Source organism: Melanerpes formicivorus, unplaced genomic scaffold (assembly GCF_026170545.1).
Source record: "Melanerpes formicivorus ecotype bairdi unplaced genomic scaffold, bMelFor1.0.p_v2 SCAF_14, whole genome shotgun sequence".
Taxonomy (NCBI): Eukaryota; Metazoa; Chordata; class Aves; order Piciformes; family Picidae; genus Melanerpes; species Melanerpes formicivorus.
The window spans coordinates 13,325,706-13,350,728 of record NW_027142366.1 but is presented as its reverse complement, the minus strand read 5'-3'; the positions used below and the strand labels follow the sequence as shown (position 1 = coordinate 13,350,728).

The 25,023-nt window shown below is 42.0% G+C and overlaps 1 protein-coding gene across 3 annotated transcripts; it reads right to left on the bottom strand.

Annotated features, from left to right (window-relative positions):
- Positions 1-6,686: 6,686 nt before the first annotated feature.
- Positions 6,687-23,575, bottom strand: LITAF (lipopolysaccharide induced TNF factor). Of its 3 annotated transcripts, none has more exons than XM_068147123.1 (4): positions 23,493-23,575; positions 8,950-9,132; positions 8,413-8,569; positions 6,687-8,083 (listed from the first exon to the last, which is right to left on the bottom strand). In XM_068147123.1, the coding sequence occupies exons 2-4, from the start codon at positions 9,125-9,127 to the stop codon at positions 7,975-7,977; spliced, it is 444 nt and encodes a 147-aa protein (XP_068003224.1). In that variant the 5' UTR covers positions 9,128-9,132; positions 23,493-23,575; the 3' UTR covers positions 6,687-7,974. The 3 variants fall into 3 exon arrangements, with proteins under 3 accessions (XP_068003224.1, XP_068003223.1, XP_068003222.1); XM_068147122.1 differs by lacking the exon at positions 23,493-23,575 and adding an exon at positions 19,139-19,335; XM_068147121.1 differs by lacking the exon at positions 23,493-23,575 and adding an exon at positions 12,100-12,350.
- Between the last annotated feature and the right edge of the window lie 1,448 nt (positions 23,576-25,023).

Genomic DNA, 25,023 nt, shown 5'->3' with positions numbered 1-25,023 from the left:
TCAACTCCCCTCTTCCAGCCAGAGGAGGGGCTCCAGCAGGGCTGCCAGCCGAGGGGAGGGTGCACATGTGTACTAAGGGGGAGCAAGAGCTGACAGTATTTCAGCCTTCTTACAAAAAAAGAGAGGCTAACCTATTAGAAATGCCACATAACTGAAAGGAAAAATAATTATATGGCATCAGCACATAGCAAATGCTCAAAAACAATGTCACAATGTAAAGTTTACATAAATAACTACATTTAAAAATCACCCTAGCAATCATTCCCTGATGATTAATCAATCAAAAAGCACACAGGCTGAAAGCAAAAGCTTTGAGGCTGAAGGAGAAGTATTTCCATCTGGAGGAAGCAGGTTCACAGGAGGCAGCTCAATCAAAATCCAAATGTAAGATGGATGAAATTGTGCATAAATTATACATACACTCACTAAACTACAGCCCTCCTAGTAGCAATAGGGTTTTTACAACACAACATATATAGGTCTGATAGGGTTCACTGAACTTGTGATAGAGACCTTCCACTCCTGCTTCAGGGAGATTCACTATCTACTACTGACAATTCATGGAGCTGAAGGACTTGCCACACATCTTTCCCTATGGCCATGTTTACTCTTTGTCAGGTAACATTTACCCAGTTCAAGACTCTTAGAAATTTTACTTAGAGGGAAAACAACTTCTGACATGTGCTTCACATAGATCACCAACCAGTGAAGGTGAGAAAGTCAAGTCTAAATAGTCAGTTAAAAAAATCCCCTGATAAAACCTGGAGCCTTGGATCAAAATCCCAGACCTACCAAACGCCAAACTCAAGGCCAGCTCAGGAGTGACATTCAAATTAATGATAATTAAAAAAAAATCATACAGATTTCATACAGTGTTGCAGACTCCCCCAATTTTAAATTAATACAGAAATAAACAAAATGCAATCTTTGTTCACCAAGAGAGCATCGCTTTAGTCTTTCAACAACTTATGCTGTTTACAATCCTACTCAGGCTGATTTCAAAAACAGTGTTTTCCTCTTCCCCTTGTGAAGGCACAACATGCTGTTACTGCTTACATGCTAGCAAACAGGCTAGCATGGCACTGCAAGCTAAGGACAAGCACCCATGCATGGTATATTTGCTGTAGTATTTTCACAGAAACTTGAAAATATACAATTTTAAATGTTTTGGTATCAAAATGGGTCTATGAATCTATGAGTTTTTAGGGGAAAAAAACTAAACTCAGTATGATTTTGTAGAAAATATCATGAAAGCCATAACATGAATATGTGTCCTGCTGTTGATAACTTAAGAACTGCTCTAATTTTAGGGAGGAACATAATACTACCTAGTACTACCTAGTCTATTTGGAGGGAATGCTTGTTTTACAGAAAAACAAAGGCTCCAGATTAGTTCAAGTATAAAGCCTGAACATGACATCCTGGATAAACTACCTCAAATTTCACTTTTACCTATACAACTCAGTTTGTGAGCCACTTTACAAAGCTGTGGTCCAACCTCTAAGGAACAGCCAAACCTGCAGACTTCAAAATCCACTGTTGAGACTCAGAGCAGGAGGCTGCTCCCTGGTCATGAAGTTACATGTGATATGATATGATATGATATGATATGATATGATATGATATGATATGATATGATGTGATAGTATGGTGCCCATGGTGTGGTGGTGGTGTGTGTGGAGTGGGTGAGATAGGGTGTGGGTGAGATGTGGTGGTGGTGGTGTGTGTGTAATGTGATGTGGGATGCAGGTGTTGGGTGATGTAGGGTTTGGGTGTGACAGGGTGTGGGAGAAGAGTAGGGTGATGTGGTGACAGTGTGGGATGGGGTCATGTGGGGGTGTAGGGTGATGTGGTGGCAATGATGGTCGTAGCAGTGTGGTGTGAACAATATGGTGGCGGCAGCATATGTGTGGGGGGGTGGGTGATGGGGTGTGGGGGGTGACGTGCTATGATTTCAGTGACTATTTCTAGGCTAACAACATCTTCATGCAAAAATAGCTAGCATGCCATAGAAGAAGGGTTCTTTCTACAGATCAACAAAGAAACCTTGCAATTCTCTAAATAGAACAAGTTTTCATCTGTAAACACTAGACATTAATGCACTTATACATATGTTTGATTTTAACCACAAGTAATTCTGTTAAATGTAAAGGATCAAATAAATGCAGATGCACAACACACACTTAAAATGGAAGACAAATTCAAATGTCTGTAAGAACAGAGCAGCAGCTATTCAGAAGTTTCCATCAGAGGTCACCACATTCCATTCTGAGAACTGGACCAGAACAAGGGGACACAGTCTCAAGTTGCGCCAGGGGAGGTTTAGACTCGAGGTGAGGAGGAAGTTCTTCACTGAGCGAGTCATTCGTCATTGGAATGTGCTGCCCAGGGAGGTGGTTGAGTCACCATCCCTGGAGGCGTTCAAGAGAAGACTGGACGTGGCACTTGGTGCCATGGTCTAGTCATGGGGTCTGTGTTGATAGGTTTGACTCGATGATCCTCAAGGTCCTTTCCAACCTAAGGTATACTGTGATACTGGACAGATCCATCTTCTACTAGCCCCGACACCAAACTCAGGATCAATAGCCAGTAATAATACTGAGCTGCAGACTGAACACTGACATAGAAGGTCCACGCAAAGTAACAGTGTTGTAAACAAAAAACCATTGATGACATGTCAGCATGTTAAGAGACTCACAGCTCACACTCACATTCGATCTTGGATTCAGGCTGTGATCACAAAAAAAAACCACAAAAAAAAAGGTGCTTTAGCAAACTGGTAAAGGCTGTTCTGTAAGTGCCCCGCAAATTCGTTTAAATTAATTATTATTATAAAACTCATGTTTAACCTTAACAGCCAAAGGCAAGAGGAAAGTGCCCTTGGCGCTGACACGCGGCATTCTCTCTTCCCTTCAGCACCTAACTCGCCCCCCATCGGCGCGAACACCCGCGCGACCGCCGTCCTCCTGCGATGGCGGCAAGGGTCAGCGCTGCCCCCGAGTGCCCCACGGCAGCTGAAGGCCCACCTGCGCCCGCTCCCACTTTCCCGTCCCTACAACTATAGTCGGTGTCTTGACTTAACTAGTTCTGGACTTTGTCACAAGGCCCGGAGAGCAGCCGACCGCACCCTGCCACCGCCCGACCAGGCACACGAGGAGGAAAGTCCGCGGCCGGGAAAACCCTTCACGGAAGGGTACGCTTCTCAGGGCAGGGCTTCGGGAAGAGCTTTACAGAAACATTATTTCCCTAGAAACAAAGAAGCCAACACAAAACGGTGACGCACCCACAGACACATGAACTTCTCAGGCCTTTACCAGGAGGAAGCGATGCGCAGAAGGCCCTCTCTCCGCGCCTTCCCTGAGCTGTGGGGGCGCGTGGCGGCCGGCGATACACACCACACAACCTCAAAGCCCGGGCGACCCCTAACGCGTACCTCACCACTGCCCCGGCCGCAGAGGAAAGGCCGAGAATGAGGCTCTGTGGGAAGGAGGGAAGGAGGCCAGGAGGGAAGGAGGCCAGCCGAGCATGAGGTTGACCAGGACCGGGTGAGGAACCCCACCCCACGGCGGCCCCGCCAACCCTCTCCCCGCGCAGCTGCGCCCCCTGGCGGGGCTCCAGCAGCAGCGACGCCGCGCTGTGCGGAACCGCGGGCTGAGCAGGGGCACCTGCGCAGGGCGTGGAACCCGCGGGCTGGTTGTAGGCTGTGCACCACTACAGCTGTATTTGTTAGCGCGGAGAAAGGAGCTGCAGCGCTGCTGGGTGAGAAACGACAGCACTTTATGCAGCGTGGCCGCAAAGGAACTTTTGCAGCGCTGGTCGCTACGACCGAGACGAAGCGGATGGAGCTTTGCTTTCCTCTCTGCCTCCAACACTACTCGTGGGACCACGCCTGGAGAAATGGCTTCATAGGCTTTGTGGGGCAAGACACGGAAACTGCTTTGAGTTTTTATTCTCCCCCCGCCCCCTCCCATACTTTTCTGTAATCCCTGTTACCACATTCATACCGGCCCCAGCTTTACATTCTCGAGCAGCGTCTGTCACAGACCCTCCTCTGGAGCTCACTGAAGTCAGGCTTTGTGGATTTGTTATAAAGATCCAGATGTTGCATTCAGCAAAGCAGGGAACCACAAAAGGACTTTCAGAAAGCCTCCTACTCACTCTTGGTTTATTCTAGACTTGAGCATGACTACTTTTAGTGTTTCCCCATAACACAGGCACCAGTTCAAGCAGCCACTCAACTTTCAAGAAGCACTTCCTTTTTGAAAGCAGCAGGTTTCACACCACACCTTTTGGGGACCTGGTTTGAAAAAGTAACGGCATGTATTGCAGAGTTTATTTCTATATTGAATTCGTGTCTGGCACACCGTACAGGAGGGTGTTCACCTCACCAGAATACATTAACAGTCATGCTACTGCCAGTGATTTCATAGATTGCAGGACCTTGCAAAGAAAATAGGAATACAAAGGTTAATTTGCTATAAACACGTGTTTCATTTGAACTTCAAGCACTTCACAACTGTGTCACAGTACCTGCACATAGCTTTTATTTCTAATCTGACAATGTATACTCTATTACTTACATTTCACTGCTCCATTAGTAAGAAGTGTATTTGGGTTTACAAGCCACAACTTAATTCCTTCAAATTTCACAAACACCACAATAGGAAAATTTCAAACCACTCTGTCTTTGCTTAACACCTCCCTCTTATCACCTATACTTTTTTTTAAGCAGATTCTATTTCAGTTCCTCTTTGCATGGCAAAAATGTTTTCTTTCTGGCTCAAGCCTCATCAGAATTACCCACACCCGAGCGTTGTGCAAGTTCTGTCAAATAAAAATAGAAGTGTACACTATCAAAGTGTAATGGAAAGCAGTGTCACCTTGGAAAGCTAACTGAAGGGGAGCCTGAACTGAAGGCTTCACCCAAATTTGCCATGTAAAGCTGTAGGACTCCAGGTGGCATGCTCCTTCCTTATTTATGGAAATGGCTTGAGAAAGGAAGGTCATCAGGCCATTTCTGTATCTATCAACAGAGGACAAAATATTTGTTCAGGGCTTAACTCGCTTATTAATGAATTAACCAGAAAAGTTGCTTAATTATAAGTATTAGTGCACTGGGGCAAAATTGTTTGAGGTATTAATCCTGTCTTCCTGTATTTTCTGCACTTCAAGATAAAAAGGGAAAACAAGAAAAAAGTGTTTCAGGCATAAAAAGAAAAAGGCAGAGTATTCTTGCAAGGTGTGATTCCTTTTAAGAGAGCATAAGGTTATGTAGTATGTTTTTTATCCCTAGTGGTCACTGATATGTAAAAGTGTAGTCATACCTGTATGTATTTGTTTAGTTGCATTATAAGTAAAAGTTCTACCCAAAGAAGTTTTAACTGAGAAAACATGTAAAGGGCCTAAGCTGTAGGACACCACCAAATCTTGCAATATGGCTTTGTGCGTAAACAGTTGGTCTGCAGCAGGCCAGAGAATACCATTTATCCAGGATCCAGCTCAACTGAGACTGAAGAATTTCACCCTCTAATTACATTTATCAACTTACTTTTAACATTTCAGGCACCTACATTTGAAAACATTCCAAATATTGTAATTTTTCCATTACAAACACTAGATACCCAAGTTTTGGTGTTAAATGTACTCAGTTTGAAAAAAGCCAGTAATGTCAATGTAATCAAGCACAGAGCACACTCACAAAGCAAGTTATATCCTGCATTTGTCTGTCTAAAATAACTTCCATAAAGCAAGTTGCTTTGTTCTCTTTTGATGGAATTATCTACAGCATGTGTCAAACAGACTTTGTATTTTTAAAAAGTATATACAGCAGCAAGTTTTGCAGAATGCTTGATTAAATGGAGTGTGTGGCAACAATCCTACTCTCAATTCATGAGGAATTTGAAGAAATGCAATGGCCTGTGCCCACAGAGCAAAACAAATAAAACCCCAAATAATTTTGGCTTTTTGGTCAGTGTTAATTCTGCATTCTGAAGCCACCACTGCAGAAAAGGAGACCCACAGTAACAATTTGAAGACTTAGTCACCAAATGAATACATGGCAGGAGTGTCCAGACTAGTCTGACCTGGGTACCAAAAGAACAAAAAATCACCACCACCACACAAGCAAATACCAAGTTTGGAAACTCTTCATGATTCATTGCTTCTTCCTGTCTTGCTCTGAGAGTAACATGGTAAGAAGTACATTTTCCATGACATTCAGTGGGGGTGGGAGGTTGGGGGGAAGGAGAATACTACTACAGTAGCCCATGTGAATACTTAAAAATCACTGCTTATGTCATCAAACAGAAAAAAAATCAATGGAGCATCATCCAGTCCTTTAAAGAACGTGAAAAGCATTATGGTGGTACAGCCAGTACCACAAAGTGAAAAGCTACAACTTTTTATTTCCATCACTCTCTTGCTCATTAGTAGCTACTAGTGAAAATTATTATGGTATGAGGAGATACATGATCAAAAACCTTTTCCAAATGCAGAAGGACATTCTTAAACCACTTGCAGATTGATCCACCCACAGCAGCAGTTTACAAAAACTAATTACAAGGTATAGAAGTTGTATTTGTGAAACTCCTGGATTTCAAACACGAAGGAGTGAAAGACATCTGAAAAGTTAATTTGTACCAAACACTTAGAAAAGGCACATTTGGCAAGAACAGTAAATACAGACATTTTTGTTTGCATTTATTTTAGATTTATTTTTTTGTTATTGGCAGAGATTGATACAGTGTTAGCATCATAGCCTTGTTTAAATACACCTGCCCTTTCTAGACAAAGATCAAATGCATCACGAAGTTAGTTGGACCAAGCCTGCTCCATATGACATAGTAAAACACTTCAATCTTCAGAGTCCCACTCCCTAATTTTTTTGTGATCATTGCCTTAAACAAGCATATCCAGCTGAAGTTTCTGAAAACAGAACTTCTCTCATTGAGAAAAAAGTCAGTGTACAAATCTAAATAATCACCACAGAAACTCCTTAAACATACTATCTTCTTATTGAAGTAATTGATAAGCAGATCAACAATTAAAAGCCCAGATCCTCTGCCTTTTGCAGGTGGAATTCAAGCCTTAAGACAAGGCTGAGGTTTGTTTAGGACCTGACTTACATAAATGTACAAACAAGTTTTCCAACTCTATAACCAAGGCTCTATGGGCATTTCCCACCAAGGTGAAGAGAAGTGAACACTTTACAAACTTAAAAGTCATCAGTAAAAAACCCCAACCAAACAAAAAACAATTAACAAATACCCAGTAAAAATTCCTGTACAAGTATCTTTACAGAGATGTAACTAGACTTGAAACTAGCAAGGAAACTCAAGTACTAGATTGAATCACCATTGATGCACAACAGTCTGAGTTGTCTATTTGTTAAAATGGCCTTCAAGAAGGAAGAAGTTGAAAGAACCAAACCTAAAGGCTAAGAAAATTTTTGAAGTGAATTTAAGTGCTTGTGAAAAGATACCAGCAAATCACTTCTTTTGTTGAAGAGAGGCACCTGTATCAGTGGCAAACAACTCCCTGCCAGTCTGTAAACAGTGCTGCTGCAAAAGCATCAACACCAAGCAAGAGAATACATAGGTCTACTTACACGTTCTCACCTCGGTATCTGCTGAGACTAAGTAGGGACACCAACATGCAACATGACTGAGACATGATTAACTGAAGACTATCACCAAAGTGTTTTGCATACAGCAGAAAAGGAAAACATTCAGTTGCTATCAACTGGTGCTGGACCGAGTGGCCCATAAAGAGTACATACAATTTTACAGACCTAAGTCAGATTCCCCTCAAGCAAATTCTTATTCAAACAATCTAACAATAAACATTGCTTTTGATTGGTTTCCTGTGACAAGAAGCACAGAAAAAAAACCCACAGAAATCTCCATAAAGCTTCAGAAAGGGTTTGTAGAGGTGCTAGGCAACTTCACTGGTCAATTATCAATATTTAAACACTGCCTATAAACGCTTGTAGGAGCCAATGAGAGCATGGCAGTTTGGACAGGTGTGATCCACATCCTTTAAGGCATCAACGCAGAAGGGAATTAAGCAGCAGCCACCAATACACCTGCAGAGAGGGGGAAAATTAAAAATAGATCTGTTTTACTACTTGTTACATACACAAGAAGGTAAAATGTATTTCCTGCAAAAGCCATCCATAAAACTGATGCCATGAAACTTTAGGAAGAACACACATGGCTGTGGAAATCATCACACTAAAGTTCTAGAGGTGCTTAAGGTCTTGTAGGAATTAAATGCATATGCAGGCTACTCAAACCATAGAAGGTCAGGTTCCAAAGAGTGAGAAAGAACTGTGCCGAGAGCGTTGTTACACCTTAAAGCTATGAAAGATCATGTAAGAAGAGAAAAATAAAGTGCAAATTGGAATCAACCTACCCCACCAGGAAGAGGCCGCCACATGACAGCCAAGTCAAAGCTCCTGATTCATACGAGAGACGTGTCACTATCATCTGGTTACATGAAGGGCAGCACATCTGAATCGGGCGGTCATGAAATACTACTGGTTGCTGCACATACACTGTCTGAACTGCAACTGAGCAGAAAAATATTTTGTTTACTCAGTGGGTAAATCATGAAAACGGGTAATTCCACTTGTGAACTAGAACCAGCTAGTACTCTGAAACATTTGACGCTCGTAAGAATGAAATACACTGTGACAAAGAGGAACCATCACAGTACTTCCTAATGCAGAAGCACTCTCTTAAGAATAAAGCTGGATTTAAAATTGCAGAAAGCCAAATGACATAATTGGTACTAATGCACACTGAAGGATTCACAAGAATTATTCATCTTAATCCCATCAAAAATATTATTGGACGGTGAAGAACACCTGGGAAATGCAATATCTCATCTTCTGCACAGCACTAATTACACAGCTACCCTCTGTAAAGTGAGGCAGAGTTTGAGGCTTACCAGGGTTATTCACAGGTGCAGGCTGTCCCATGTACGGGGGAGTGTTCATTCCCTTCCCATCTGGTTTCTGGCCAGGTGCTGGGACAGGATAGGGGTGAGGATAGCTCACATTTATTCCTGTTGTTTCCTCATAAGAAGGTGGTGCAGATGGGACAGGGATGCCACTTGGAACAGACATTTTATCTAAAAGAAATAAAAAGAAAATAGAAGACATTATTTATGGAAGTGACAACTAATTAGGCTCTATTCTGACAGAAAGCACGAAGATAGGATTAATATGCACATTTATCAGCATAAGATTTAACACCATCAGAAACAAATAACAGACTCGGCAAATGTTGTTGCTTCCTTCCCTCTATTTTTTCCACAGGGTAGTTTTTACACTTTTATCACCACCAATTCCTCCTTTATAAATTAAACATGCTAAAACAGGGACACAGGGTATCTTTGTAAGTACGCTAGGCTACCTGGCAGTTTCTCCAATAATGCAGGAACAATATTTCAGATCCCTCTCATTCCCCTGAAAACTCACATAGTATGACAGCCCACATAGTATGACAGCCCACATAGTAGTTGCCAATTCAGATGGCCATGGTTTGTGGGGAAGCTCAAATACTGTAAGACATTATTTATCTGTGCTGCGATTTGATCAAGAAAAAAATACTATTTTTTTTAATTGAAGGAAAAAGAATGCCACTCAAAATTAAGCACATACAATTCAACTCGAAACTCTTACAACTCTCAAATATGTCTAGGGTTGCCATTTTTGATGCTTATCAAAGTTTCAATGAGTTTAAGGCAGCATTCCTCCACCAACTGTTATTTCATTACAGAGTATTGGAATGTTTATCATCACCTTTTCCCTAAGTGAAAAGAAATTACCATTTCAACACAGACTTCCTTTCTTACTCCCTGCCTCTGCCCATCCATTTCTCTGTTGAACAATTTCTCACAACATCAATGCTGATTAAGCATCTCCCTTTTTTCTGTCCCTCCTAAGGGTTCTCATGTGAAACTATGTATTTACAACCACTTCCTCCCAGATCATCTCATTCCATTCTGTTTACATATATGGAGAAAGTCCAGAACTAGTTTGCTGTTTCCAGTATACTGTAATGCTTAAAAGCACCAGTTAACAACCAACTGCATCAACAAGACTCGTTCCAGTAAAGCATGTAGCTATTTTGTGCACAGATCTAGAACTTTTGCACTGCATATTCTGAAAAAGGATCTTCTCATCACACTTCAAGACATGTATGTAACAGCCACTTAGAGGTCAAAGCGTTCTTCATTCAAAAAACTGATCAATTTGGTATCCAGACTACAGAGAAGAATCCAGCAGATATAACCAGAAGCTGAATATAAGATATCAGTTCCATGAAAAGGGCAAACACCATGCAGGAATGCATAGCAGAACCAGTACCTGTATGGCAGCTGAAGAGGTTCTGCTGCTCTGGGAAAGCCCCCATGGGAGCACAGTATCTAAGAAACATACAAGTGAACAGATTCCAAACAAAAGTGCCAAAAGGCTAGAAAAGAGGACTTCTGAGGAAAACCAAAGTTTCCTTCGTTCCAAAAAATCAGAGAGGATAATGAAGACAGCTAACAATGAAAAAGAACTAAAGCTTCTGAAGGTAAGTGTTAGAAAAGCTTAAAAATCATAAACTTTTCCCTATACCTATTACAAAGGCTATTTGAGTACTAGATAAATTGGCAAGAAGGTTGTGGAGCATTTCTGCCTGAAAGTTTTAAGAACTTACACATCAAAACCTGCCTGTCATTCAACATTAAGTGGATTAGAAAACATCCCTTTCAACTGTATTTGCCATTATTTCAACACTTGCTTCTGAAAATAAGCACACCACCTTTTAAACACCTCCTCTTATGAGCACTGTTTCAGAAGTGAGATACTACATATTCCGCAGAAAGTAAGGCCTAATTCTGAACAATCTGCTTGCAAATCAACATGCCACTTGAGCACACTGTAAGACTGGGTCTGGAACTACCCAAAACCCAGCTTCCTCTGTTTAAACAACAAAAGAAAATAAACCCCAAAGCAACTAAACAACAAAATCAAACCAGCCATGATTATAAAGAGTTTCTGAGTATCAAACTTGTTCAAGCTCCAGGTGAGACAGTAAACTCATACAGCAATAAGCATGATTAGGTAGCACTGAAAACAAAGGCAAGAGAGACTTTCTACATTTTGTTTTAGCTTAGGCAAAATGTAATCCTCAGGTAAATAAACTGCACTTTATACTTCCTCTGCAATCTCTGAATGGCACTAATAGACATTCCGTAATTTCCATTTGCACTTCGCTCCCTGCAAGTAGGTACAGAACAGTTTATAACTTCAATCAGGAAGTTATAGTCATGAGGTCTGTGGTGACAGGTTGGACTCGATGATCTTTGAGGTCTCTTCCAACCTTAGTGATACTGTGATCATACCAACATGTCTGGGAAGGGAAACTAATGCTTAATGCTGTATTACAAATGAAAGATCAGTATTACAAACCAACCCCAGGTCATATAAAGAGTGATACAAAATCTTAATCACCAATATAGGATAGAGAAGACATGATTTTCTAGCTTAAACTCAGATACATGGGAAATAGCAGCAACTTATTAACTTAAAGGCACAAAACCCAGGCAATGGCAACAGCAGAAACTGAACCGACAGGTTTTGTTTTCTTAAAGCAGAATCTCAAATGCTGCTCACAAATAACTCAAAAGGGAAGACTGTTCAGTGAAAGGTACCCAAGAAAAGACAAAGGACAAGACAGGTAACAGCCAAGTCAAATGCACTAAAATGTTACCGAGAAGGCATATAGTTGTAAACCATCAGGCAACATTAAAGCTCTCACACCAGGATATGCAAACACTGAATGACCAACAAGCACACTAAATGCAAGACTGCGTCTGATGCATAAGAAGTTTCCATTTACATCTGTAAGTTTCAGATCCAGATGCTGAGCAGTTCTAGCTTCCCTTCCCAGACTCTCACTGCTCTTTTGCTTTGAGACTTTAGAAGTGCATGTGGTAAGACAAAGACCAATGACTTCACCTACCCATCCCACATAATTCTTTTGTCCTTCAAAAAAAATCCTCATGTATTCCAGGTGCACAACTATAAGGTAGACATTGACTCACTGTGTGCCCAGCTGCACTGAACTTCAGGCAGATGAGTCAGAGTGTGGAGAGTAATTGGTACAGTAGCAAATGTACCAGCACTCTCCTCCAGAATTTTCTTTATGTTCATTAGCTTGAGATGAAGAATTCCAAGTGCTTCAAGCTGCAGGCACTTAGCTCAATTTCCTTCATAAACTCACACTGCAACAACATTGGCACAGGACACAGAACCCTTCTTGATCATTCCTTTCTGCAAAGGTCTGCAGCTCTACATACAGTATGTAGAAAAGAAAGTTGACTTAAAGGGAAAGAAAAGGCTGGTAAAACACACAGCATTCAGAAACAACTCTGTTAAAATGAAACAAGATCAACTAATTCTGCTCCCTGAAAAGCCTAGGAAGACTAGTCATGAATTCTACCAACAGAACAAGGCATAGAGATTGCAACACAGCTGCATCATTTTTACAGCTGCATTAAAGCCACATGAATTTTGGGGAATGGAAGCCTTTTAAAACTGCTGAGTATTTAGTAAAACTCAGAGGTGTGCAGCAATTTTTGCAGGGGGTTGCATTTTGGAAAGTGTATTTCAGCTACTTCAAACATTCCACTCACTTTTTTATTCCTAATCTCTAACTCCAGCAATCTGAAACCAGAAGCAGGGTCTGCATGTGCTCCCTACCCAGAACTTTCAGTTTTAACAAAGCAAGATAACTTGCAGGCTGCACCTGAAAAAAAAACACCCGTGACACCTGGCTAAACTTTCCTTTTATCTTGCTATTAGATAAAGTGAATAAGAAATTCTAAGGTAACTTATCTGAAGAACTTATTAACCAAGCATTCATTACAAAGGCAAGATTCTTACAGCCTCCAATCATGAGCTTCTGGGTTTGTACCCAACTAAAATTATCCAAGATAAAACTCTGCCTTGAAACTAGCAGTGTGCTCAGATACAACTACATACTGCAGGATCAATCAGCAGATTTATATCCCATCCGACAACCACCCAATAATGTTTCTGCAATTAGATCAAAAATTGTGTAGTTCATAGCCTGTATTTTAACAGTTGTACAGCAGTACAGCCTCCCACTATGTGGGTTTGTAGAAGTTACGCAGTTTCTTCAGAATGCTAATTGAAATATCAAACTGTAAAACCTCGTGCAGATGAGGAAGACTTACTCTGACCTTCTTCATCAAGATGTATACAGGCATTACAAGGAAAATAAGGAAGAACATATATTTATCACAGTCCAGATGCTACACAGGTTTTGCTTAATATGCCCAAAACAGACTACCCTGTGATGACCTACACCTGCTATATCTGCCAGGTAATATGCACCTGACAATTTACAGCACTGTCTGCTCTAGGCAGGGAAGTGTATTCCAGATTCCCTCTCTCAAGAGGTAGATTTTCTCTAAGGCTCCCAAATACAGAGATGGACAAAGCTACATTGCTGCAGCCATCTTCCCCTTCCCTCCTCACACTCCATCATGACACAGACCAGAGTCAGAGTCTGGCTCAAAAGTCTTTTACGCATCTTCAACTAGTGATAATCACCATAAGTACAAATTGTCCTCTCCACACCCAAAACTGAACACATCTGTTACCAATTTCTCATCACAGGATGCATTCCCCATCTTATGAAAACTTTTGACACTGCCCAGATTGGTATGCTAACATCACAGAAATTAAAACTGCAGCTGTCTTCTAAAGGCAGGACGGAAGTGTGTATTCTAAGCATGCAGAAACCTACATTTTCCCAAGGACAAATGGAAAAAATATAAAAGGTGAGGAGGGAAGAGGTCAAAGGGGAAAGGCAAGTCATTCATGCCTTACCCGATGACTGCAGGTGACTCACTGGGCAACATTTTTTTTGCCAGCTAGTTTCCTGGCCTGCACAGGTGTCTCATAGGAATGGGCTGCACAGCAGCTCAGAGGTAACAGCAACAGCACCTCAAGAATAACTGTGGGTAGATAATCTCTTTGCCCCTTATCAAGAGGGAAGGAAAGGTCTGTGCAATCCCCACACTAGCACACCACAGAAGAAGAAACTCAGGCACAGAAGGAGTGCTCCTGGGAGGCTGGTGAAGAGACCACATGTAGAACCATCCCTCCCTCCTTCCAGGCAAACCAGAACCTGGCACCTGCTTTTAGTGCAATAGCAAGTACTGCTCTTGTGAGAATGAGAGAGCAAATGCACTTACTACCTTAGAGAAACATCTTCCTTACCTGGTAAAGACCAGAAATTCTCTACTTGCTTTCAGATAGGCTCCTCTGAAACTAAGTAATTATGCATTTTTGTGAAGTCCTTCCAAATCAAACTTTGGTATAAAGTATAAAGCCCTGCCACTGCCATCCAACTGTGAAAATTCGCAATTTGGCTCAGCAACTCTTGCCTCTCGACCCTGCTAATCTACTCCCAGCCCAACCACCTTCTCCTGGATACAACGTCCTTCCCTTAACTCCACTGCCCAAACTTATTCTGAGAAGCCACACCCATCAATTCGGAAACTTTACATAAGGAGGTCTCAAAGTGCAGAGTACAGCATGGGCTGCACTGGGCAGGGAGAGAAACACGTTAAGAAAATTGGAACAAAAACACCAACCCAAAACCCCAAACCACAACCCTTGAAATAAACCCAAACCAACAAATGACAAACAGAAGAAAACAACCAAACAACAAACACACACACACGTCTGAATTACTTAAATTGTTGTACATTTGTTGCCCACAGCAGAGAATTGCTGGCTACAGACAACTGTGGTATCCAATCTCTTAAATCCAGGAAAACACTCACTGGGAATACCAGCAGAATCTGTAGGCAACACGCAGAAGGGCAAAGAACAGATTTGTTGGAAGGAAGCAGGCACTACAACTGGACAGTGTTTACTATGAGTAAGCAAAAGTTACAGTAAATGAGCCAGAAAATAGTGTAGAACTTCCCTGTCACAACCATTGCTGGCTCTAAGTAATTCCATAACAACAGAAACAGGAAAACACATTCAGTTTCTATTCCTAAGTGCAACAGAATACACAGCCAAAGAGCCTTGAACAACCTCCTCGAAGCACGTCCTAAGCAGGAGTCTGATCCAAATGTCCTCCAGAGATCTCTTACCCAACTTACTCTGTAATAACCCAGGAAACAGAAGTTAGATTACCATATTAGAAAAAGAATACAATACTTACTTTTGCTTTTATCTATACAGTAAAGCCTAAATACTAAATTCTGTCATAACTGCTGCCAAAGATACCAGTCATGATGTAAACCACTTAATTTGCTTCAAAGACTTCTTCACTAGGAATGATTCTCCAGAAAACTTCCTTACATGCTGGGCTCTCTGCATTGCTGGCAGCTAGATTGAGGTCAGAGAAGCACTAATTCATGCCAAATACAGAGACTGGCAGCAACCATAGGAATTGTGTGGTTACTAAATACTCCTTCTGATCCAAGCACTGCTGTACACGTGGTAGAATGCAGATTCTGGATCAGTATCTTGGTATCAAAAGGAAGATGGGTTTTATTGGTACATGTGATATTTCATTAGCTTTTTTCCTTTCTTTACAAGACATACCTATCTGGGAACACAGAAATTTCAGACCACTTTAAGACAACCTTTATTTCCTTGCTTTTTTGTGAGATGCTCTAGAAGCTCTTCTGTCATGGTTCCACAATTCGTAGTAAGTTTTAGCTTTAACTCACAACCAGCTTCTCTTGTATCTGCCCCATCCTTTAAGCAGTTATGCGTCATACGCTTCCAGTAGTGTAACTTCTGAACTAGAGTTCTCAACCACTGACTCCTTTCTAGTAAACATCTGCTGCTCTTAAAATGTCCATGGTGTCTCCTCACCACTTAGGTCTCTCTCTGTCCACGTCAGCACTGATGCCCTCCAAGATTATCTGTCTTTTCACACTGTACCTAGGAATAATTGGCTATCACTAATGTAGCCAGTTACCCTCAGTGTCTCTGCAGCTGTAAAGAGCTGTCAATTTCTCTTCTGAGTCATCTGCCAGTACTTAATGCTGTATTGTATATATCACCTAAACACATCTGCCTATCAAAAAGGGTAAAGTAATCTAAAATTGTTGTTGGGTCCTGCCCTAGCAAGCTATTTGTTCACCTTTCCGCTCATAATCTAAAAGTCTCTCACATAAACCTTCAGCTACAAGGACAAGGTTCTGTGGATCACAGTATCACAGTATCAATTAGGTTGGAAAGGACCTCGAGGATCATCGAGTCCAACCTATCAACACAGACCCCATGACTAGACCATGGCACCAAGTGTACTCAGGCTACTGTGGGGTTTACAGTAGCCAAGTAGCCAGGATAAACAGGACCTATGTGGCTACAGGTGCAGTGTGTACACAGGACAGTAACTGTGGCAATCTACCAGTTCCTTGAGGACAGGCATTGCTCTTTCACAACATTCTCATACTCACACTGCAGCTTTGCAAGACTGAAGAGGGAAAGAGACAGCAGGCAAAGATTAATAAACTCAGGAGTTTTTTGTGATGGTATTTACAGTATTGAATATTCCACAGCCACATTTTTTAAGAAAACAGGAGGTCAGTGGGGTTTTAGAAAAAGAGGTTTTCCCTTGAGACTAAACTACAGGGCTGAATCCTGATCAACTGTGCCCCAGTCACAGTGTGGCAGTTTTGGCTGGGGGTGCACAACAAGTTGGGAGAAGGCATAGCCAGAACAGGTGATCCCAACAGACCAAAGGGCTATTCTGTACCACATAACATCCTGATCAGTAAAACAACTAGGGAGGAGGTTGGCCAGGTGCCTGGGGACTGGCTGAGCATCAGTCAGTTGGTGGTAAGCAATTGTCTTCATTTGCATCACTTGTCTTCCTTGGGTTTTATTTTTCTCTGTTATTTTCCTTTTCATAACATTTATTACTATTAATAATTATTAAACTGTTCTTATCTCACAGTTTTTTCACTTTACCCTTTCGATTCCCTTCCTTCCATCCTGCTGTAGGCAGAGTGAACTAGCAGCTGTCTGGTGCTTGTCAGTTGAGGTTACACCATGACAGGTAGCTACTTCTGCTGCACAGATTTTGAGCAACTGAAGACCATCCTCACTTGTTTTACTGAAAAGTAACTTCTGAGAAATCAGCACCCTTTCAGAGATTTCAAAATGGATTTCATAGGTCAAAGATTTCATGATCATAACATCCAGTATAAACACTTCAAGTGTTGATATTTAACATTCAATATATGGTTTTATATGATGTCGCACTTTTCTTACCACTGACTAGTTTTGGACACCTGCTGCAATTTAATAGTAACTGCTACGCTTTTTTGCCTTCCCTCTGCCCTCTTCCTTAAGACAGATGCACAGAGGTCTTAGGTCTTTGCATTTACGTGGCAGCACCCCTGGCATGGCAACCACACCTCCTATACCTTTGTTTCCTATTCCTTCAGAGTTTAAAATCTAAAAAGCACAGATAACATTTACCAAGTACCCAATGAATGGTATAAAACTAAAACTAAGCATCAATCTGTCTACATTATCTATCAAAACAGAAATCCCTAGTAAAGAACAAGATGACACCAAGACTACGAAACAATCTCTTCAAAATACTGACTATTGTAGAAGTAACCACAGCTTCAGCTTTTCAACTTAATTTTACTAATGTCTCTTTGCTTTAAATGTCAACTTTGAAAAGAAATTTTAACTATTACTTCCGACAGCTTGTGAAAATATATCTCACAGTCCTGAGCACTACTTGAAAATTAGCCAGGGTCAAGAGAAAGAGAAGGTAATAGCCCACCTCTCTGCCTGATATTAAAACCAAGCAACCAAACAAAAAACCCCAAACACTGAACACCACACCAGAGAAACTAACTGCTTATAAATACATCTTTCCTAACTCAGCTTGGCTAAGTAAATACGTTGCTGCCCTTCCTTTACTTTCTCTTGCTAGAATTCGACATGATTTCATCCCAGAAATTAAACAATTCCTACACAGATCTCCTCACTAAAAGTCATAAGCTGTTCTCCAACACTGTAAGTAATGACAGTAGCTCCTTGCATAGTGGAGGTTAAGACAGCCACTGATCAGCAGCACCTGGAATGAAACACAAGTTGAAGGCTAATCTTTTTTTCAACCAATCAGGCAGGATATACAGGTTTATCAGAGTACTCTGCATTCTTGCCGTGCATAGCAGCAAGTCGCAACTCTGCACTTGTTACGGCCCAATATCCTGGTTGCCTGAGCTCTGGGACAGCAACTTCCTAGTTCACCAACCTACTGAGAAAGCACTTGTGAGAATAAAATTCAACAATAATTGCAAAAACATACTTGGATCTGTTCTTCAGTACGACAGCCAGTGCCACTTGGCTCACACAATTTTATACTGGCAAAACAGAAAGGGTACCACACCACAAGTTCTTCCAAGCAAAGATACAGACATTTAGTAGGTGACTTTTACCTAGCAATCAACAATCTCAGAATCATCCCGTGACACGCCTCGGCTGGGGTCCTGGTGAGGCAGGTGAACCCCTCCCTGGGGCAGTGCCGTTTTCAAATTAACTACTGCTGTCGTGACGCTCAGGACGTCCCTAAGGAAAGGACACTTTTCTGCCAGAGCCTGGCTGCCACATGCAACAGTTGGGGTTCGCTTATCTCTTTGCGCACGGCTCCGGCTCTGGCCCCGCCAGCCCCACACCCGGCCCCGCCAGCCCCACACCCAGGCCAGCGGGCATGAGCCGCCGGCCACGGCCTCTCCAGGGTCGTCTCTTGACTGTCCCCCTGGGGTAGGCCCGCTGCCGTGCTGCTCGGACACCGCTGGCGCCCACTACACCCGGCTTTCCCCAGTGCCCCAGGCGCGGCGGGTCCGGCCCGAAGAGCAGAAGCAGCTCCCCCTGAACCGCAGCCAGGCCAGGGAGGTCCGGTAGAGTTGGGAGCGGCCCCAGGAGCGGCGGCCCCGAAAGCGGCACCCGCAGTAGAGCAAAGCTTTTCGCCCTGCCGCCAGCCGCAGGGCCGGGTGGATCCCGTCGGACACATCCCGCCGCGCGCACCGTAGCTCGCAGCGGTCCCGCAGCTCTTACCGCTCCGTAGCGGGTGCCGTTCTGCTCTCTGCTCGCTCGACGCCACCGCCCCGCGGAATTTGTCCCTTTCTCACTCTCCCCTTCCTCTTCCCCTTCTCCCGAGGACAATCCGCCGCCCCAGCGCTGGCACCGGGGCAGGCGCTGCTCGGAACAGGCTGCCTACCCCGTTCCCACATGACTTCCCGGCAGCGTCCTCTAATTGTGTCACTGAAATCGGGTCTAGAACTCCTTACCGCTGGATTTAGCGCTCACAAGCAGGCATTGCTATATTACAAAACTGTGCAAGTTTGGATACTCGGACATTTCCAGCAGTCTAGCACACCAGATTCCCGGCGGATAGTCATACAATGAAACACAGCTACACCTCATGTTAACATCTACTAACCAACCTTTGGGCTGTTTCTTGTTTCTTCGCGTTAAAGGTCCAGCTTCTTTTAAATTAACGACAGGGTGATGGGTAAGAGGTGTGGCCGCTGATGGTCTTCAGGACCAGAAACTTTCTTGAACTTTGGACCTTAGAATTCCTATTCCTTATATAGTCATGTTAGATCATCACTATTTTTTTAGGGGGGGGAGGGCAGGTTGTGAATCATACCGACTGGTTCTTCCTAGTTTTGAGGGACACTTTGCTAGTTAAGGGAAGATAGAGGTGAAGCTTTGTCAATAACGATGCAAAGACTCAGTTTCAGGTGATAAGAATGTAGTTAAATTCACCCAAGCAAGTTAAATTTGGAACCATTTCTTTCAACAATTTTACAGTGTTTCAGGTGAACCACTTGGCAAGGCCTGGTATTTAAGTGGTTAAATCCAGTTCAGACTGAAGGAAATCAGCAACCTTCGTGGTCTCAGCAGGGACTGTGCACTAAGCCTTTTGGCTGAAATCATCTTCTGCTAAAGTTCTATATTTGTATTTAAATCCATTCTTGGACCTCACTTTAAGTAACATGTATAAAACTTTAGTTCAAACTCACCCTGGCACCAGGATTCAGGTTTCACAGGACAAAAGGGGCTCTTATGCCCAGTGACAATAAGCCCAGCAGTGAGCTCTGCAGTCACAGAACTCTGCTGACACTCCTACAGGTACAGCTTCATGGAATTTTCATCAGGTGTTGCAGTATGAGGGCTCTGGCAAAAGGAATATTCCCATTTCCCCAGTCTCAGGGGAAACATGGGGGGAGTTGATTCAATAGCATTCAGTCTCCTTACCACAAACTGGAATTTGACTAGAACTAGACTCAGACATGAATAAATTTGCATACATTATCAAGAAATCATATTATGATCTTTTACTTGGGAGCAGAATATGAGCAAATTTGGCTTTGTTGCCCTGGCTTAACTACAAATTTTGAATAATTGTTCTCATTGTAACTAAATCCCCTTCCCCAGATAGCTTTGGATAGCATAAGAACCAGGAGAGAGCCATGACTGACCACATCTCCCTAGGTGAAATAAGGCATGACCTTCAACTGAAAACCATCTTCTTCTGACTGCCATGTTCTCCCATGTTTTTTTTGCTTACACCTAGTCAGAGGTGGCTGGTGACACAGCTTATATTCATCCTTGAGCACCCCAGTAACACTATGCCTTTTGCCTTACTACAATTTCCACCCAGTGTCCAAATAGAGCAGGCAGCACCCATTTATTGCTGCATGAGTGTATTTCCTCTCACTACCCCTCCTCCTTCTCACCTATCTCACCACTCACTAGTTCTCCCCTTTCACAGAATCACAGACTCACAGGATTTCAGGGGCTGGAAGTGACCTCAAAAGTTCATCTAAGTCCAACCCCCATGCCAGAGCAGGATCATCTACACCAGATTACACAGGAGCTCATCCAGGTGAGTCTTGAGGGAGACTCCACAACTTCCCTGGGCAGCCTGTTCCAGTGCTCCATCACCCTCATAGTGAAAAATTTTTTCCTCACATGAAACTTCCTAGGCCTCAACTTCCACCCATTGCCCCTTGTCCTGTTATTGGACACCACCGATGCACCTGTCCTTTGCTGACTGGCTCTGGGTGAAAGAAGCATCAGCTTTAGCTAGTCTGGGGCTGGTCAGGCCACTGCAGCGCCTGTGAGCAGCAGCTCACCAGCCTGTGGGTTAGGCAGGGTGGGTGCCTGCCCTGTGCGGCAAGCCCAGCACAGCTTCCCAGCAAAGCTGCCTTTGCAGTGGGACCCAAAGAAATTCTCTTCCTGCAGTAGACTGAGTGACTGGGTGGGGACATGGCATGCTCAAGGCATGCTTGAGGAAACACTGCTAGCAATTAAGATAGATCTTTGTTATCTCTCCCCACCTCCCCATATGTTGTGTACCTGAAGATCATAAACATAATCTGTTTTGTGGAAATTGTAAGAAAAGGCCATATGGCAATTCCAGAAGCATACCCATTATTGGGTAAGGCTAGCCCCACTCATGCCCTGTCTGAAGCGTGATGTGCTAGGCAGCCCTACCTGCTAAGTTTGTCTGTTAATGCTTTTCTCTACCTTGCTGAGTCATCAGCAGGGCTGTTCACAGTGTCATGGACAGGAAATGTACACAGAGTAGGATGTATATTTGGTCATCACACTAATGCATTGTATGCATTGTATTACAGAACACCAGTAGATGTCAGTTTAGCTCCAAAAATGAACTCTAGATTTATTATGTGCTGTAATATGCCCTCAAAGTGTAAAATAAGTAAAAAAAAATAGAACTCCTTTTTCTCCTTTTCTCCTGCCTGGAAATTGTAGGACTTGCACACATACAAGTCCTTTTTTAAATTTTTTCCCCTGGTCATTTTGCATCTACTGATTTGTTGAGACTAGAAAAGAGTTTCTATGAGTTTTGATCATTTCAGGAATACTAGACATTTACAAGAGTTGTGCCAGAATGCAGTTTCAGACCAGTAACAAATGTACATGCCTAGATTTACAGAGAAGGCAGTAAGTCAGGTAATGGCATAGGTTGGAAGGGACCTGACAGATCATCTACTCTGTCTGATTCAAGTTGGAAAGCAAACAGAGAAGGAACTCCAACACAATTTGAATTGTATAAGCAAAATAACAGCCAGTCATTTTGGTATTGCAATTGCCAGCCAATATCCTGACCTATAGTAAGAGCTACAATTTAAGACACTCATAGGTTTGCTTTTTACACTATTTTAAAAGGAACAAGTATACAATAGAGTTAAAAAAAAAAACAACAAAGCCACAAAACCACAAAAAAACAGTGCCATCTAGAAGAGAAACACTTCCAAATATTTTGGAAACCAGACTAAATATCAGAAGTTATCATTTCTACATAATTCACTGCTGCAAGCACCATTTAGCTGAAGAAAACCTACTTCAAAGTCCCAAGGGCATGGATTTCCAGGTGGGATCAATACTGATGAAGAACCAGTTATTTATACTTACAGTGTTAGGTGGTACTTAATAAAAAAATCAGCTTTTGGCCATGGGAATGTTGACTGCTTGAGAAAGCAGAGCTTGTGTGTTTAATGTAGCATAGCACAAACTTTCCTAATTCTAAATCTTTTCTTCAAGCCTCAGAGCAAATTTAACACCTATGAGCTAAATTCTTGTTACTGTAATTTTGAGTATAAGACTGACAAAAAATGTAAAAGCTGGAAAGAATTTATATGTAATTTGAGTCAAAATTATCTCTTTGTCTCTTGGCCTTTTACTCTCCATTATCAGGAACGAGCTAGGTTGTTGCTGCTAATGAATATGCAGTTTTTTCTTATGTTTCTCCTTAATGCAATAGTATTGAAATGAAGGCAAATATTTAATGTGAGTATTGAATCTTTTCTATGATTTGATGATACAATTTCTTCAAGTTTAGTAAATTATTGTCCCAAATCACTCACTGGATTATAGTGGGAATGTATCAGATATTGAAGAGCTTTTTGATAAAAGAGAGAAAAGTATAGTAAAAACCTATGTTCAGAGGACAAAGCTGGGAAAGTGAAGAATAATGTCTTATTTTTCCATTTCAATAGTTAAGTGATGAGCAAATAGAACAAACTGCCTAAAAAAGTAAGTTTTTCTGCATCTTTGGATTCCTTGCAGACTTTCTGGAAAATATATTTAAGACAAGACTAGACCATTACAAATTATGTGTTATCTGCATTGTGTAACATGGCCAACCGGTGAGCTGCTAATCCCACCTAGTTTAGGAAATAATGCATGAGTTAAATAAAAAGCCAAAACCAAAAAAGCAAACCAACAGCAAAATAACCAAAACACAACCTCCAACCAAAACAACACTATGAAACAGTAGTACAGCTTGCTATTACATCATTTGATTTCTGCTGACTTTGGTCAGATTTTAATTCTTTAAAACTGAGCTGCATTTTAGCCAATAATAAAATACACATACCGTCAGTGCCACTGGTGTGAATCAGTATTCTGTTCTACAGGTCCAAGGTCTAAATGAAGATGTTCTGCTGCCTTTCTGGCTAACAACAGCTAATCTTCAAGGGAGATTTTCTCTATGACTAGCCAAGCAACCACGTGACATGAGCTCTGAGGTTCCCACTTCAAATGTCAAGATACACATCCCACATTTCAGTGCAAAGTGCAAATTCACATTGCTGAGATGTCCCCAAAGCACTGGTAAGACTTAGCTGTCATGAGCTGGGCATAGCTTGTCAAGATGACCTAAGCAGATCCTTCATAGTAGACTCGAGCATGAAAACAGGAATTTTGGCTGTCAGAAAAGCCTCCCTGTTAGGGTGTTAGCTGTGCTTAGACTCTGGAGATCTAAGGAGAGGGAAAGGTACAAGTTTCTTTGAGACTGCTTGTTGAGGAACCGGAAAAACACCTATTAGCCACAGTAACAATGCCCCCTTAGTGAGGTACTATGGCTATCTAAAGGTGGCATTTGCATGCATATGTGTATTTGGTAGCCACAAAATTAATTTGCATATCCCTACTAAAGTACTAACAGCACCTTCATTAACACACAGTAATTATAGATATCCTGGCTAAGGTGAGAATTAATTTAAGTAATTCAGTGGGGTTTTATACAATGCTTTTATAATGGTTGGCACCCTGGAAGGATCATGAAGGAAAAGAGTGTAATTGACTTTTGTTTTTAAATATCCTCATTTATGTTTGATCTAGAGCCTGGAGCTTTTATAAAACAAGGAATGGGACAACATATTAGTTGATTTGGTAAATATTAAGAAATAAAACCTGCCAAGTGCTTTATGAGTCAAGGTAACAAAGGATAGGCAAGAGCTACATTTTGAAGGAATAGTGTTAGCATGTAGTAATTCTGTCTTCTCTGACACAATTTGTGCAGGGGAAATTAATTTCAACTTCTACATGGTCCTCTCCAAGTAATAGCTGAAAGGACCACTTGAGCCTTAAGCTTTTGATGAGCTTATGGTTAAGAGTTTCATCAGCTTCCAAACCCACTCTTTAGTAACTTCAGTGCTTTGTGATTTCAGTATGGTGTAGACAGCTTCAGTTTTATTCTCTGAGCTACTACTAAGTAACAGTGAGTGCACACAAAAATGTCAGCAATAATTAAGTACTGCCATAAAACATACTTTCTTTCATGTACTACTACAGAAGCACTGATCTCAAAATACTTCATAGCTAAGTGCACTAATGAACAGGCATAGATGACGCTGCTGTACTGCTTCTGCTTGAGTGAGCACTGGCCCTGTTCAATATACACAACTGTATTGCTATGTGCAGCTACCAATGAGCCTGACATTACAGGCATCAGATTAATTTGAAAGGACGGTGCAGTTTGCTTGTGTGAACAAGAGCAGAGCCTGAGTTTCAAGGCTACCAGGAAGTGGGTTGCCTTAAATGCTGGACCTTTTGCAATGGTGATTTAGGAGTTAATAATGTCAATTTAAATTATCCCCAGATAAATTCTCTGTATGACAGAAGGG